The sequence below is a fragment of the Leucopleurus acutus genome, assembly GCF_964270905.1.
Source record: "Leucopleurus acutus genome assembly, chromosome: 19".
NCBI lineage: Eukaryota > Metazoa > Chordata > Mammalia > Artiodactyla > Delphinidae > Leucopleurus > Leucopleurus acutus.
The window spans coordinates 12,001,626-12,018,424 of record NC_139161.1 but is presented as its reverse complement, the minus strand read 5'-3'; the positions used below and the strand labels follow the sequence as shown (position 1 = coordinate 12,018,424).

The window sequence follows — 16,799 nt, the reverse complement described above, 5'->3', positions numbered from 1 at the left end:
GTGGCCTGCCAGGAGGACCATGTGGCCTGTGGCAAGCTGTGGACCCCTCTGGGGTGAGTGCACCTGTCCCAGTGCAGGAAGGCTAAAAGCCTGGAGGCTGGGCTCAGGGTCTGGCATCCCAGGCATGTGGGTACTTCCTGTCACAGGAGAGCATTCCCCAGGGAAGGAAGGACTTCAGGGAGGGGAGGCGGACTGGGGGTAGGCCAGATGGAGGCCAGGCCCTGCAGTGGGACCCTCTACAGTTGCCACAGCCCACTTCTCAGTGCGGGCTGGTCTTCCTACTGGTCTGTGAGCTCCTTGGTGACCCTGCATCCAGACAGTGTAGACAGGCCCCTAGAGTAGAGCTGCTGCCTAGAAACTGGCAGCTAAGTAGGAGCACCCAGGAGGCTGAACCCAAGGGTCCAAGATGGAGGGCACACAGCAGGCGACGCCAGCCATTAGGCTTGCTCAGCCAGCCGTCCTCCTGCTCACACTTTCCAAACATCCTGGCCACGTGCCTTCCCAGGACAGACACCAGCACAAGGGCCCTGGCAGTTGGGTTTCTGGGCAAGGAGCACATGACCTCCAGGTTCTGTGAGGGCTTCCTTTCCTCTGGGCACAGTGTTCAGATGGGAAGCATGGTACCACATGGGTGACCATGCACTGCCCAGTCTTCTCGCCTGGGGACTGGGGACAGGTAGAGTAGCATAAACGTGCTCAGCAACCAGCTACAGGACAGTGGCCCCGAGGGGGGAGGTCATCGAGAATAGACTGGAAGGAGCCAGTGCTCACAAGACATGCAGCCTGCAGCGGTCTCCACCCAGAAGCTGCACAAGACCATTAGGTCTGGGACCGCTGCCCCCCAGGGGCCACCACCCCATGGGAGCTGTGGTGGAACAGAAGTGCTCAAAGATGGCCCAACGGCTGTCCTTCCCTAGGAAGGGAGACCCTCAGACACCTGCGGACACATCCTAACGTCAAGGACATCAGCCCTGACAAGGAGCTGGCTTTCAGTTGGAGCAGGGGAGAAAGGGATCAAGAAAAGCCATCACAGCTGCCTCAGCAGAGCCGGTTCAGCACCACCAGCACCTGCTCAGGGAAGGCCCACCGGCAGGAGGAACCAAAGCAGTGGCCACCAGCTGTGTCCTGCCAGGGTCCTAACGACCAGCCTGAAGAGTAGTCCCCAGGCCTCCGCACGGCTAGTCTCTTCAAGCCGCTGAGCCCGTCCCTCCTACCCCGGCTCCTCCGGCTGATCCCAAGCTCCTTCTCCTCCAGGGGATGTGACTCAGGGCCTCGTGGAAACACATCGAGATGTTTATTCATGAGAGTTTTTATTTCGGCGCACACCAAGACAGCCTCAGCACCAAGAAAACAAGCAACAGGAGGCCTCTGGCCAGGCTCATGTGGTTTAATGAGTTTTACTTATTGGATAAAAGTGTCAGTGTTGTGATGGAAAAAAACAAACACAGCTCCAGTCCTCGTTTCAACCCTGTCACAGCCCAAAGGGGACTGTCCCAGTGGAAACCATGGCCACCCAGAGCCAATGTGGGGGTGGGGCCGTCTCAGGGCGAGGGGGGAGTAAGGCAGTGCAGCCTCACTCCTTGAACTTCCACTCCTGGCGGCACATGGGGCAGTGCTGCTGCACCTGCTGCGCATTGAGCCACTTGAGGATGCAGTGCATGTGGAAGCAGTGCGAGCACTGGCCCCACACCAGCGGGCAGTCGTCACCTGGCACCTTGCCTGCGGGTGGGATGAGAGGACTAGTGAGTCACAGAGCTCGGGACAAGCCAGGTGGGGGATGTGCACCCAGGGTGGCCTTGTGTCTTAGAGAGGACAGGTTTCAGGAGTGAAACCACAGATTCTGCCGTGCAGCTGCCCCAGGTAAACATCTGCAAAGCCCACCCAGGCTGCTCCTGCTTCCACTCTCCCCTCGCAAGGGGGAGCAGCTCAGGGAGCTCAGCGGCAGGAAGAGCTCTGGCCTCCCAGGGGCTGGGCCCATCTGCAGACACACCACAGCTCTGCCACTATCACCTGGCACCTGTGATGCCAAGAAGGTTACATCAGTGTGTCAAGGAGCCTGCAGAGGTGACCCGCCTCTGAGCGGTGAACTATTCCTCTTGATCAAGGTGAGGTGGGCTGGGGCCTTGGGACCTAGATGGCTCCTTCCTTAGGCAGCAGGGACCCAGTGCAGTACCAGGGAGTGGGCTGGTGGCAGCTGGGAGTGATACAGCACTACCTTCCATTTCCTCTCCATTTCTAGCCTAAAAGGATCCTACCTCCAAGGCCCAGGGCACCTGCTGCTGGCACTCCACCCCACACACCTGGAAATGCTACCTCTGTGGAGAGGGCCTGGCACAGAGAGGACACGCTACACTGCCTGTCATCAAGAGAAACTAGCCTCTCTCTGATTTTCAAGAATCTAGAAAACCCCATCACGCAGCTGGTGCCAGTAGAGCACAATGGCCTCCCCCAGCCATCACGCAGCTGGTGCCAGCAGAGCACAGTGGCCTCCCCCAGCCTCGAGTCAGGTCCCCATGGGCATTAAGGAGCTGCAGCTTGCTTTCTCCACCCTCTCTTAGGGGTGTCATTCCCCCAATCATTGCCCTGGGGGCCCTTCACGCCTATCAAACACGAGCTGTATCCAGATGTCACTAGCACATAAACACGGTGGACCAGCCGGACAAGCCAGGGTGAACAGGGTACATCCTGTCCACGAAGTGGTTCCTAAGTGCAGGGCTGAACCCCTGTGACCACAGGGCTGGGCTGGTCACCTGTGGTCCTGGTCCTCACTCTTGACACCAAACACAGGGACAGTTGACTGTACGATGCGTTAAAGAGATAACACCATGGCTGAGCCACATGACAATGCTCTCAAAACCTCATGTAGCACCTGCTCCGAGCTGCACAAGGGGCTGGGAACCTGGCCTGTGCTCTCATCCAACCTCACGGTGCTCCCGCAGCCTCCGTCACCCGACCTGACAGACAGGAGGCCAGGGCCACACGACTCACGAAGGCAGATGCCACTGCCTGAAGGGACCAGGAGGCTGGTATGGGTGCCAGGTCTTAAATATCCTTCAATGTCTGCTGAAAACACTCAGCTCCTTCCCAATTCGCAAGCAGCCCCTGCCCCACAGTGGTACCTAAACCCCACGGAGCCAGAAGGGATGGGCACTTCCATCTTTCTACTCTTTGGTTTGGGGCAGTGTTCCTCAATCTTTTAAAAAAATCCTTTCAATAACGAAACGCCACACCCTTTCTGAAACTTTTATGACAAAACAAACAGAAAATAATTTACTTGGCAAATACAAAACGATCTAACTCACTCTGCTTCCAGGCCAGGGGGGTGGGGTGAGTAGGACTCTGTGCCAGGAACCCACAGAGTGTGACACCTGATTTATATTGGTTCCCACCCACCCAGGGTCTTTCCAACCTCAGCAGAACTATGCTTGGAATCACCCCTAACACATTAGTCCCTACAAACAGAGTCTGGAAGAGGGTGAGCAGGGGCCAGCCAGCCTGTTGGTGGGGGTACCCAGCCATCCTGTCCGTTTGAGGGAGGGCTCCTGGAGGCAGCCCGCCGGGGCATCTGACAGCACAAGTGCAAGCCGACAGTGACTCATGCCAGTGCCGGTGGAATCTTCTGAACAAGACTTTCACTCCCAAAACCCAGGGACGAGGAGCAGATTTATGACAGCCTGAGTCACTCTGGATTCTCCATAGGAGTTCCATTTCAGCAGAGAGAAACCCAGTGTCACTTGATCTGTATAGAAAGCGCCCCGGCCTAGCCAAACACTTTGCTCATTACAACTGGCTCACTCTAACCTCATAACCAGCAGGTCCGAAGTTCAGACTCTAAACCCCCTCTTCCTAGCAGCCAGCACACGTGAGCAAGCACCGCACACTGGGATGCGGCCCCTGGTGTCGTCTCAGACACAAAGGCTCACTGGCCCACATTAGGCCGAGGGAATGGCCACATAAATGCTTCCGAGGACTTTTCTGTTCAGAGGTCACAATCTGCTGCTGAGGAAGTTGCAAGTAGCTACCCACAGCCTGTGCTGTACCCTTAGGAAGGGTGGTTTTAAATGGATTAAACCAAGCCAGACCTTGTGCTTCTACTTTCCTTCCCTGTTATGTAAAACCTCATCAAGTAGAGCCAATCACTGACTTCCCAAGATTATATCCCACCTGTTTGATTAAATCAGGATAGACTAGCCCCTGAGTGATGACATTTCCTCTCAGGAGATGTAAAGATTAAGACTAAGATAAAATGATATTTGCACTACAATTCAATAATTTCAATTTCATGGTAAGAAGCAAAAACCTATGATTATTCCAATGCTCACAGCCCCACAGTGACAGGCCTGGTCACTGACTTCTCATCAGTCCCCAAGTCCCACTTCTCTCTTGGGACCACCCTTGTCCCCTAGGCAAAGCCTCAGATCCTTTCAGTTGGGTCTGACTAAAAACTAAATTCACTGGTGCAAAAATCTGCTTCTGACCCAAATATATAACCAAACACTTTCACTTCACAGAATACAGTGGGGACAAAGGAACAATGCAAAAGACACCACCAAGAAGAAATCTGATAAAACCCGAGCGCAGGCATTCTGCAAGACAACACTTTCTGAAATAATTAGATGTCTTTTTTAAAAAGGGACAGAGAACTTGAAACAGAACTGCTCTAGATTAAGTAGCGAAGGAACAAAGTGATCACACGTTGGGTCCTGGCTCACCCCACCCAATAATAAAAAGACATTTGGGGGGCTTCCCCGGTGGTGCAGTGGTTGAGAGTCCGCCTGCCGATGCAGGGGACGCGGGTTCGTGCCCCGGTCCGGGAGGATCCCACATGCCGCAGAGCGGCTGGGCCCGTGAGCCATGGCCGCTGAGCCTGTGCTCCTCAACGGGAGAAGCCACAACAGTGAGAGGCCCGCGTACCGCAAAAAAAAGACATTTGGAAACAACTAAAGAAATCTGAATAAGGACTAGGAATGAGGGGCAACAGTAAAGAACTATCGTCATGTTATCTGATGTGACAACAGTGGTGGGTAAAAGTCAGCACTACATTTAGAGACGCAGCTGAAGTGAGTGGGGTGAGGCTTCACATCTAGCATTAACTTTAAAACATCTGGGCAAAAACAAATATAGACACATGTTACTCACTGCTCTATGTGCTGCATGGGGGATGACCTTATTACATTACGTTTTTGTGTTCGCTTGAGAATTTTCAAATAAAAGGTTTTAACACAACTTTTTGTTCCACGTGTCTCATAGCGACTTCCATCAGGATAGGAAGCTGTGCTCTTTTTCTTACAAAACTTTTGACGGGGTCTTTGTACAAATATGGGCCCAAATAGCCTGGCTTTTCTCTATTAACTTTTCCTGGGGAAAGGAAACCAAACCCTAGGGACGCTGCGCAGGTATTTCTAGGGACACGTCAAGGCCGAAGGGTAGGCAAAGCTCGAGAGAGAGCGGGCAGGATGCACTCACAGTCCGGGCAACAGCCATTGAAGGCCATCCGGCAGATGCCGCAGTTCTCGTCGTTGGCCACCCAGAGCCAAGTGGCCACACCGTTCCAGCACTTGATCTTCACCTTCATGGCGCGGGAAGCCTGCGGGGAGGAAAGAGACCACGAGGCTCCTTTGAGTATGCGGAGCTACAGCACTTGTGAGCCAAAGAAGGAGTGCCGCCCCGAGCCAGAGGGTCAGCGCAGGCAGGAGTCGCCGCCGAAGGGCAGCACAAGCTGTCTACAAGGGGGCTGGGGCTGGGACCGACTCCTCGGGAGACCAGGACGCTCAAGGCGTCTGGCAACACCGCACTTCTGCGCGGGCGTCCAGAGAAAGGCGCGTCGGATTCCGTTAACAATTGCAAAAACGTGCTCTGCGCAACTTCTGAAAGGGACATGACTGACGGGGTGAGAGATGGAGACCCACGCCCGCTCCCTACGAGGTCACGCCGTAACAACCCCGGGCCAGGTCGCGCAAGCCGCACCCGCTCCCCGCTGCGGGACTGGGGTGCGGGGTCTGGGAGCGGTGGGGGAGGGGAAAGGGAGGGTCGGCACGCCCGGCCCCGCCCCAACGGCCTCACCCCCGCCGACCTAATCGCGCGCCGCCCCACCCGCTTTCAGTTGGCAGCGCCGGCGCCGCGCGGGAAGGTATGTAAACGACTGCGGCCGCGGCCCGGCAATTCTCAGCGGCGCCTGCCGAGCCCCTTGGCCCAGCGCGCACGCGCCGCCTCGCTCCTTGCCGACGCCACCGACCCACAGCCAATCCACGGCCGCTCCGAGGACGCGGCACCGGAAAACCCCGGGCGGCGCAGGAAGTGACGTGCCGACGTGCTGACGCGCGGGCTCGAGCCGAGGCCGATTCCGCGCCCGCCATGGCCGACAAAATGGATATGTCCCTGGACGACATCATTAAACTGAACCGGAGCCAGCGAGGCGGCCGCGGCGGGGGCAGGGGCCGCGGCCGGGCCGGCTCCCAGGGCGGCCGCGGAGGCGGGGCGCAGGCCGCAGCGCGAGTGAACCGAGGCGGCGGACCCATTCGGAACCGGCCGGCCATCGCCCGCGGCGCGGCGGGCGGCGGCGGCAGAAACCGGCCGGCGCCCTACAGCAGGGTGAGTGCGGAGGCCGGGTGGCGGGCCGCGGCAGGGGAACGGGCCGGCGGCGCGGCGCCGGGGCGGGCAGCCAGCCGGCCAACCGGGCTGGAGGGCGAGGGCGCCGGCCGGCCGAGCGGACGGGGAGGTCGCGCGCCGGCCGGGCTCCAAGGCGGAGACCCCGGCGGCCTTTGTCTTGGTTGGGCGCCCGGCCTCATGGCGCCGGGGGCCGAAGGGCCGTTGGCGCGACCGTCCGGGAGATGGGAAGTTAGGTGGAGGGAAGTGAAAAGTTGCGGGACGTGTGGCCCCGACGGTCGGCTGCGGCCTGGAGTGGGCGGGAAGCGGGGGCTGCGGGTCCCTCTACGCGCCTTCCTCCCTGCCGTGATGGGGGAGGGTCTTGCTATGGCCGTGAGGTCGAGGGCTAGCCCTGGAGTGAGACTCACGGGTCTCTTTCTGTTCTTATCTTTACTTTTTATTTAGCCGAAACAACTTCCTGACAAATGGCAACATGACCTTTTCGATAGCGGTTTTGGGGGTGGTGCCGGCGTGGAGACCGGTGGGAAACTGCTGGTGTCAAATCTGGATTTTGGAGTGTCTGACGCTGATATTCAGGTAAGGGACTGGAGCTTCTCGGTGGGCAGGTTACCGCGCACGGAATTGATTGTGGTGTTTGGGACGTAGCCCTGAATCCCCACCCACCTTAGGACAGTGAGCCCTCCCAGGCACCCAAGGGCTAGCCACTGTGCCCTGTAAGGGGCTCCAGGAATGCAAAGGAGAGGTCAAGCTAGAGTTGAAAGTCTGACCAGTGGGTCAGTTTGTGCTGGAAGACAGGCCCCCAGCTTAGTCTGAGGAGCCGCTGCTCTTCGTTACTAAGACGTGTTCTTTCTGTGGATGAAGGCCCTTCGCCTAAGCTTTTCTAACAGAAGCTTGGTTGAATGTGTGTCGTTTCTGTGTTATTGAAAAAACTAGGCTATTTGCCTTCTTTACTTTGTGCCTGTTTTAACGGTTTGTTGGGAGGAGAAAGCCTTTCATTTGTAGAACTGACAAAGCACAGAAGCAGGATGGTGCCAGCATCACTTTGGCTCCATTTGCCTTAAGGCCTATGTCTTATATGGAATTTTGTTCCCTGTTTTATTCTCACTTATTTTCACTTCCTGGGTTTTGTTAGTGGCATGATTCTCGAACTCATCTTTGGTTGAAGCCTCCTTTTCTTCTTTCTTTTCTTTTTTTTTTCTTTCTTTTTTTTCTTTGATTGAACCCCAGAGGCATTTAAATTTGCTTTCTATAATGATATTTTGGGGGTCAGTCCAGGAGATGGCTGGGTCAGGGTACTGGGCCTTCCTGGGTTCAATTTCCCAGAGCCCAGCCACTTTACTTTACCGTGGGAGGACAGAGCAAGGCCGGTGAGCACTCACAGTGTCTCAACACTTTTTTTAAGGTGGTTTCTGGCATCCACTGGAAACCGCTTTTGGTGAACTCCACTTCCCGCTGTGTGCCTGCGGCCGGAGTAGCCCCACACTCTGGGTTCCCTCTCCAACTCCCAGCCTGCCTGAGGTCAGGGCAGTTTCCATGGCAGCGCTTGACTTCAGGCTTTGCGGCAGGCTTGAGTAGGAGGAGAGGGAAAGGTGAGCCAGAATCTGCCCTGGGGGAGGGGCTGGGTCAGGGCTCCCAGTCAGCGGGCCCTTGGAGCTGGTCCACAAGTGGATAGAGCCCCTTGCTCTGTGATCTTGACCTTTGCTGCTTCTTGGCACAGTCCTTGGGTGTGTTGTAAATTTTCCTTTGTTGAAGAAGATAGCGACTTAATCTTGTGCCCTTCACTGGTGGGCTTTGTGATCCTTTACCTGCATCGTGGTGCAGATGTCAGGTCCCCAAGTGGGCAGGAGCCCTCGGGCCCAGCTGCTCTTGGAAATTGTTGTCCCACCCGTCCCATCCCATACCCCAGACCCTACTACCACTGCCCTGTCCCCAACATGTATGTCTGCCTCCCAGGGAAATACCCCAAAGCAGTTCATACTTCCAGGGAGTGTCCCTGGGGCGCCAGAAGAAAAACTGCTTTGCTGACAACTGCTCTTTCTGACTCTCAGGAACTCTTTGCTGAATTTGGAACTCTGAAGAAGGCGGCTGTGCACTACGACCGATCCGGCCGCAGTTTAGGAACAGCTGATGTGCACTTTGAGCGGAAGGCAGATGCACTAAAAGCTATGAAACAGTACAACGGTGTCCCTTTGGATGGTGCGTTTGGGATTGGCCCAGAAAGGCTACAACACTGTAGGCAGTTTGTGGAGCCTGGGGCTGGCCCCAGCCCTGCAGGAGTAGGACCCCCTCTACCTGAGGACACTTTGCATTCGCCCCTTTGTCTCTCTCTTCCATTTTGCCACTTCTCATGCTGCCCCGTACATCTGGACCAACCTCTTGTGAACCCCCATCCAGCAAGCTACATTCCTCCCCTCCTTCAGCTCCTTCCGGAAGATTCACTTCTGTGAAGCCTTCTCAGAACCACCATAGTACACCTCTGAGTACCGGGCTGTAGTCGTAAAGACAAAGGTACTTTTCCACTTGTGAGCACCCCGGACACCTGACAGACACCCACCTACACTGGGTGAGAAGGAGCAAGGAGGCGCTGGTGGGGCTGTCATTGGCAACATTTCGTTCTCCCACCAGCATCTCCAGGCTGTTGCTCTTGTTGGGAGCATTGAGATGCACAGCGCCCCTTTCTAGTGCTTGCATGGAGGCCAGGGTGTGTGCCGCCAGCAGGCCTCAGAGCCCTCTAACAGGAGCTGGTCCTCTTGTGTTCTCTGCCGCAGGCCGCCCCATGAACATTCAGCTCGTCACCTCACAGATTGACACACAGCGGAGACCTGCACAGAGGTGAGTTTGGGGCCTCTGGGCGGGGCTAGCCTGTGGGTGTCCACTTACCCCGCAGACCTTTCCAGGCACGTGAGCAAGTTCCCTTTTTTTGGTAGCATAAACAGAGGCGGGATGACTAGAAACCGTGGTTCGGGAGGTTTTGGTGGTGGCGGTGGCACCCGGAGAGGCACCCGTGGAGGCAGCCGGGGCAGAGGCAGAGGAACCGGCAGGAGTTCAAAGCAGCAGCTTTCTGCAGAGGAATTGGACGCCCAGCTGGATGCTTATAATGCAAGAGTAAGTCCCAGAGGAAGACTGGGTGGGGGCCGGTCAAAGACCAACTGGAGGAGGACCTCATTTTGAGCGAGAACCTCTCTTTCTCTGTTTCAGATGGACACCAGTTAAACAGACTGGCAAATCCGTGCATGGACCAGGACCCGGAAGTCTCGTCCGTGCTCCCTGGTGGGAGGGGTGACAGACTGGGGCTGTGTGGCCAATGATGGATTTGTTTCCTTTATGTTCTAAAATAGGATTTAAAATTCATGTAAAGGTTTCTTTTTTTTTTTTCTTTTTTTTTTTTTTTTTTAAATTCTGAAACAGACCTGTTTTGTACTGAGTTATTTTTGGGATAAATTTTACTGGTTGGTGTTGTGGAGAAGGTGGTGTTTTCACCTTTGCCATAATAAAATAGAAATGTGTGTAGAGCTGGAACTGTTTAATTCATCTCACTCTTGGAGTCCTCACCTGGGCCAGAACTCTGGTGTGGTCTGGCGGGCAGGGGGGACACAGGATCTGAGGGGGAAATGGGGCAGGCCTGCCAGGCACGTGGCACTTGGCCTGCAGGTTGGAGTTAGTCCTGCAGGAGGATGGTGGCTGCCCCTCTCCCATCTCTGTTCCCGCAGATCCGAACTCCTTTCTCTCCACCCCCAACCCCGGTAGGTGGGAGGATGTGGAGCAGTGGTCCTCAGCCTGCAGCTGCCTGTGCACTGCCTGCACAGCCAGGTGAGGGGCGGGGTGGGGTGGGGCGGGGTGCCTTGTGTTTCTGCCAGATTTCATATGGCTTCTGGGTTGAACTCTTCCTTTCCTTCTGATGCTCTGGTTCTCAGAAATGTGATTTAGCAGTTCTGACTTTGCAACATAATGCCCTCATGTTTTTCATTTTTTGTGTCATCAAGGAAGGAGCACTGTGTTAGGGTGTTTTCTTAGTTGCGTACTTGGTGATGTAGCTAGTGGGAGCTGCGGAAGAATATAACTCGATCTGCAGAGAACTGGAGGGGCTGGCAGACACGGGTGCCCATCTGGACCACTCCTGGGACAGACTAGAGCTGGACAGTGACATCACACGCTCGAATGCCGGTGACCTGCCGTGCAGTTTCTGTGGTTCAGGAGGGGTCGAGATCCCTGTGGAATGCAGGGCACGGACACCCCTTTGTGCCCCCTCTCCTGAGGGCATGCCTGTGAGCTACTCACAGGGTCCTGGTTCTGTGGCTCACAGGTACATTCCGGGGTGGGAGGGGGAACCTTTATCACCTGATGCTGGGTTGGTTAGAACATGGTGATAGCTTTTTGAGAATAGAGACTGTGGGGAGGGGTGGGTGGGGGCCTGCAGAATGGAGCTCAGAGTCACCCCAGCCTTATGGCAGCCATTGGTTCTTCCGGAGGCAGCTGCCATGGTCTGCAGCTCAGGAGGCTTTCAGGCTTCCATGTTTGGGATGGGGCTGGAGTGAGTCACGAGGAAGGGGTGTGATTAAGGGGTGGCCTTTTAACTGTCAGTTACCGAGCTATCACTGCAGATCCAGCGGCTGCCACTTGAGCTGCCTGAGCCATGTCAGGCGCTTAATGGAAAGATGGGTGAGGTGACTCATCCCTGCCCTCAGAGGAGCCCAGTCTAACAGGAAGGGATCGTCCAGGGCCTGACTTTAGGTGCCATGGTCATGAGGGGTGGGTGTGGTAGAGGTTGGACCATCTGGGCAGAGCTGGGCAGCATCCCTGAGGAGGTGGCCTTGGGCTAAGCAGGCACGTTCCAGGCAAGGAGACTGCTTTCTGGATGTTGGGAGAGGCGGTAGGACATCTTGCTCTGCTCCGCCTGGAAGCTGAAGAGCACCTGATTGAGGGGTGCGCTGGGCCCAGGCCAGAGGCTGTAAATGGTGGGACTAGTGGCCCCTGGGATGGGGAGCCGTGGGCTGTTGGCTCAGGTGTTTGGAGCTAGTGATGGCCAGGATTTGGGGGCTTGTGGGGCATCGTGAGGAGTGGCCAAGGGGTGCTGCATGGGAGGAGGATGTCTTTAGTGAAGAGAAAGTTTCAGGAAGAAAGCAGGCCATGGACAGGGGCCGTGCTCAGTGGTGGGTCCAGGTGGGCAGAAACACCGGATGTGGGTAGGCGTCCAGATGTGGACCCAGACGAGGGTTGCTTTGAGCTGGATGTCTCTGACCTGGAAGTTGGCTTGGGGACACTAGCTGGAGGCGACAGGAGTAGGCAGGGGGTGATGTCATGGTTGCTGGAGGCCTATGGTGGGGAGGCGACCGAGTCAAAAAGCCTGTGTTTTGGCAGGGAGCTGAGAGAAGCCTCCTCATCATTTTAATCCTCAGTCTTCTTATTTGTGAAATGGGAAACCCCACATTACTTCAAGGGCTGGAGGACCATGTGCTTTGCTGTTCACGTAGGGATACTCTCGGAAAGAAGGGACTGGTGAGTGTGCAGCGGCAGCTTCTGTGCTCCAAGGCGACTCAGGCTTCTGGTCACCTGAGGGCAGTGCTGGGTGTCCCTGTGATAGTCAGCACTTCCCCCAAAATACTGGTCGAATGAGTGAAAGGATGAAATAGACTTGGTGCTCTTGCACGTTTTCTCCTTCATGTTCTTTGCTCAGACGCTGGATTGCAGTCTCGCAGAACGGGTGGATGGGGCTGCCCCTCTTGCTGGGTCAGGCCCCCACTGGGATGTGCCCCAGCCCACCTCTCACCATGTGGTATGAGTGGAAAGCTCAGTGATTGGTCCAGGAGTGGCAACACGCCTCGCCTGGCTGGTCAGTTAGTCTTTAGGATTTTCAAAGGTGTTGAGAAGAATGCCAGCGCCAGGTAGGGTGGCACACCCACAGGGACTGGGGCTTCTGGGCTCTGATGGGATGCTCAGGTGGAGAGGAGCCACTCAGCTCCTGGGTGTGTTCCTGACATTTGCTTGGTTGAGCAAAGATACACGTGGTTTACAGAGCAACGTGGATAAGGAGGAACAGCCCTGTTCCTTGGCAGGTGATGGGAAACCCAGCAGGAGCCAAGGTGCCAGAGTCGTTGAACAGTTGTCACACTTAGACATGGTTTGAAATACCAGAAGAGGAACGTTGCTGTGTCTGTGCTCAGCAACAGTTCTCTAAACAAGGGTTTTGTTCTTGCATGCAGGGAGCTGAGGCTCTAATACAGGAAACAAAAGTGAGAAATTATAGTACAGTCTAACAACTACAATAGAAATAAGTGAAGGAGAACATAGAGCATTTGTGTTCTGCTGGAACGTACATTCCAATGGGGGAAAGGTGGGAAAAGTGAAATACAGGATGTCAGGTGGTGACAAGGCTGTGTAGGAAAACAAAGCAGAGGATGGTAAGGAGTGGGGAGAGGCCTTTGCTGATGAGGTGGAGGTGTGAGCACCTGGATATTTGGAGGGGAGCCTTGCTGGCAGAGAGAAGAGCAAGTGCAAAGGTCCTGGGGTGAGAACGCCAGGACAAGCCAGAGCCTAAGTGTGGCTGGGTGGAGGGGGCAGAGGTTGTGCGGCCTCACTACTGGCTTCTGTGCTGGGCTTTGAAGGAAGTAGCCCTGTGGGGGCATCTACCAGAGGTGCAGCTTGGCTTGAGGAGGGGCCGCCAGGGCCTAGCATTTGGAGACTGACGTGGGTGACATCCATAGACAACGACTGAAAAAGCAGAGAGGATGGAGTAGGCTTTTGTGTTTCGTTTCAATGTGTATGGAATGTGAAGTACTCTTAAAAGCACTAGTTTTTTAACTGAAAAAAAAAAACACATTCAGTCAGTACAAAAGGGTAATGATGTAAACAATCACCTTCCCAACGTTGTCCAGACGAGACCCTTGTTACTTCAGGATTTTTTTTTTTAATGAGAGCTTTATTAACGTGTAACTGACATACTATAGAGCTAACCCAGTTACAGTAATTTTACTACATTCACAGAGTCACAAATCCACTACCACATTCAAATTCCAGAATATTCTCATTACCCCAAAAAGAAACCCATTAGCTGTCATGCCTCAGTTCCCCTCTCTTAGCCTCCACTTGTCCACTTTCCGTCTCTGTGGATTTGCCTGTTCTGGACATTTCATACAAATGGATTTATACAATATGTGACCTTAGTGTCTGGCTTCTTTACTCAGCATAATGTCTTTGAGGTTCATCGTTGTTATAGCCTGTGTTAGTATCCAGTCCTTTATCTTGCCAAATATCCCATGGTGGTTATTTCACATTTTGTTTTATCCGTTCATCAGTTGATAGATATTTGGGTTGTATCTACTTTTTGGCTATTGAAATAATGCTGCTGTGAGCATCTATGTACACATTTTTATGTGGAGGTAGTTTTCAGTTCCTGTGGAGTGGAATTGCTGGGTCATAAAGCAACTAAGTTTAACTTTTTGAGGAGTCGTGGATCTTTCCACAGCAGCTGCACCATCTTGCATTCCAGACAGCAGTGATAAGGGCTCCAACTTCCCCACTTTCTTGCCAGTAGTTGCCGTCTATTTTTTTATTTTAGCCATCTATAGGGTGTGAAGTGGGTTCTCATTGTGGTTTTGCTTTGCAGTTTCTTTTCTTTATAATCTTTCTTTTTTTAAATGTCTGGATTGAATAATAGTTATCATGGATAACACGTTCCTCCCTGGACAATTTGGAGGCCTTTCCTTGCAAACACTCATAGCCTAAATGGAATTGAATGTCCTGTTACTATCACCAACATTCATCACATTCAACAAAATAAAATCGTAAAAGGTTGATTTAGTTGAACATGAGTACCTGTACTCCAGTTTTATAAAGATGAATACAGAGATCGCTTTATAATACCTGTATTCTTTAGATTTTATAGAAATGCTCAATCAGAAATGATGTGATCTTCTTGAAATTGACATAGCTAGCATCTTCCCTAATCATTTCTGTTAAAGTCGGCCTATTTCTCCGTTTAACTGTGCATGTTCTTAAGTGTCATTTTGTAATTTTGATATTCAGATTTATAGAAAAGAAGTGAAAATCATACAAAGAATTCCTGGATCCTCACCCAGACCCCCAGATGGAACCCCGTTCCTTTTCATTCTCTGTTTCTTTCTGAACTGATGGAGAGTAAGTTGCAGCATGATGCCACTATACCCCTAAATCCTTCCACGTGTATGTTTTTAAAAACAAGGACATCATCTTACATAATCAGACCTTAACACTTGATAACAATACCGTTATCTGAACCACAGACCTTATTCAAGTTTAGCCAGCTGACCTAATAGCCTGTGTTGTAAATGCTTTCTCTGGTTCACATGGAAGAGGAATGCCTGGGCCACTGCCTTGAGCTAAAGATGTCTGTAGTCGCCTGTAACTGGTAGTACTTAGCCTTTTCGTGTCTTTCACGACCTTGACACTTTTTGAAGATCAGTCTCATTGGGGATTGTTTTGCTTCATTATGATTAGTCCAGGGTTATGTATTCCAGGCAAGAATACCACTGAAAGGGTTTCCCGTGGGGTACAGCATGGTGGTCTATCTGTCTCATTACCCATGCTGTGACCTTGCTTGTGTGGTTCAGTAGGAGCTGTCAGGTTTCTGGACTGTAGCATTATCCTTCTCCCCTTTATAATCTATAAATTTATTGGAGGAGAACTTTGAGACTAAATGAATACTTGTTTCTCACCTCATTTTGCCTGCTGATTTTAGCATGCTATGATGCAATAATTATTATGGTGTTTAATGGTGAGTTTTTTACATTTCCCCCATTCTTTCAACATTAATTGGAATTTTTTTTCTAAGAAAGAGCAGTCCCTTCACCATTTATTCGCTTATATATATCAGTATGGACTTGTGGGTATGTATTTGATTCTATGAGTCATAATCTGATAACTGTTAAACTCTGTTGCTCAGACTGTTAGGATTCCTCCTGTGCCCTTTTGACATGCCGTGTCCGTTTTTTTTTGGCTGCGTTATATGCAGCATGTGGGATCTCAGTCCCCCAACCAGGGATCGAACCCATACCCCCTTGCAGTGGAAGTGCAGAGTCTTAACCGCTGTACTGCCAGGCAAGACCGCCATGTCCTTTTTAAAGCACGTCCTGACTTTCTGGCCCCAGGAGAGGCTCCAGGCTCACCTTCTAGTCCCTGGCTCCTTTCATGGTGACTGTATTTAGCAACCAAGATCTGGATATTGGGTGTGCTCTTTGCTACTGAGCTGTTGTTGCATCTGAGCCCTCTCAGGACAGAGCTAGGAACTGTATATACTAATTCATGCATACGCATCTATATTCACTTCTGTATCTATTTAGCTGTATATATGCATTTTTAAAAACCATGAGTTCATACTGATATCTCTGATTCCAACCCAATTCCATAGGATTCCTTCTCACTTCCCCTTATTTGTAAATTCTTTCCCTGACAGAAACGTGGCTCTCATTATCAACATGATATTTGCTTATATGATGTAAATCCCTTAAGTGTCCACCTAACCTGATTTTAGAACTCTAACATATAGTCCTGTGAGAAGCATTTACTAACTAGGGTACAGAATTGGGTTCTTCTGTGAGTTGAGGTCAACGCATAGAAGAGTATCCAGTGAGAAAGTACTGGTTTCCAAAGTTGCTTATGCGAGTCCTTCTCTTCCACCCCCTTCAGTGTAATTTGTACTATAGTTAGTTTCTTTTGTTACACTTTGCATTCCATTGTGGCTTCCTCACATACCCTGGTTGATTTTTTTTTTTTGGTAATTTACATATATTGTCATGGAATTACATATGATTGTATAATTTTCATAAATGTTTATATGGCTTACATTAATTAGCTGTTATTATTAATGAGTCACCCTGGGATCAACTGACCATTTAGGGGAAAATAGCAATAAATAATATATATCATTAAAGATTTTAATATAAAAATAAACCATCAAAGTACCAGCAGGTAATCTCATATTAGTTTTATTTTTTTAATTTATTATTTTAAAATTTATTTATTTTAGGGCTTCCCTGGTGGCGCAGTGGTTGAGAGTCCGCCTGCTGATGCAGGGGACATGGGTTCGTGCACCAGTCCGGGAAGATCCCACATGCCGCGGAGCGGCTGGGCCCGTGAGCCACGGCCGCTGAGCCTGCGCGTCCAGAGCCTGTGCTCCGCAACGGGAGAGGCCACAACAGTGAGAGGCCCACGTACCGCAA

General features: G+C 52.4%; 2 protein-coding genes across 3 annotated transcripts; one reads left to right on the top strand and one right to left on the bottom strand.

Moving 5' to 3' along the window:
• Positions 1 to 1,371: 1,371 nt before the first annotated feature.
• Positions 1,372 to 6,282, bottom strand: ANAPC11 (anaphase promoting complex subunit 11). 2 transcript variants are annotated; one of them, XM_082860452.1, is made up of 3 exons: positions 6,074 to 6,282; positions 5,467 to 5,587; positions 1,372 to 1,719 (listed from the first exon to the last, which is right to left on the bottom strand). In XM_082860452.1, the coding sequence occupies exons 2-3, from the start codon at positions 5,573 to 5,575 to the stop codon at positions 1,574 to 1,576; spliced, it is 255 nt and encodes an 84-aa protein (XP_082716578.1). In that variant the 5' UTR covers positions 5,576 to 5,587; positions 6,074 to 6,282; the 3' UTR covers positions 1,372 to 1,573. The 2 variants fall into 2 exon arrangements, with proteins under 2 accessions (XP_082716578.1, XP_082716579.1); XM_082860453.1 differs by having other exon boundaries at positions 6,094 to 6,282.
• Positions 6,283 to 6,307: 25 nt separating this feature from the next.
• ALYREF (Aly/REF export factor) lies at positions 6,308 to 10,171 on the top strand. Its single transcript, XM_082860431.1, has 6 exons — positions 6,308 to 6,591; positions 7,051 to 7,182; positions 8,655 to 8,802; positions 9,375 to 9,438; positions 9,534 to 9,711; positions 9,805 to 10,171. The coding sequence occupies exons 1-6, from the start codon at positions 6,355 to 6,357 to the stop codon at positions 9,817 to 9,819; spliced, it is 774 nt and encodes a 257-aa protein (XP_082716557.1). The 5' UTR covers positions 6,308 to 6,354; the 3' UTR covers positions 9,820 to 10,171.
• Positions 10,172 to 16,799: the final 6,628 nt, after the last annotated feature.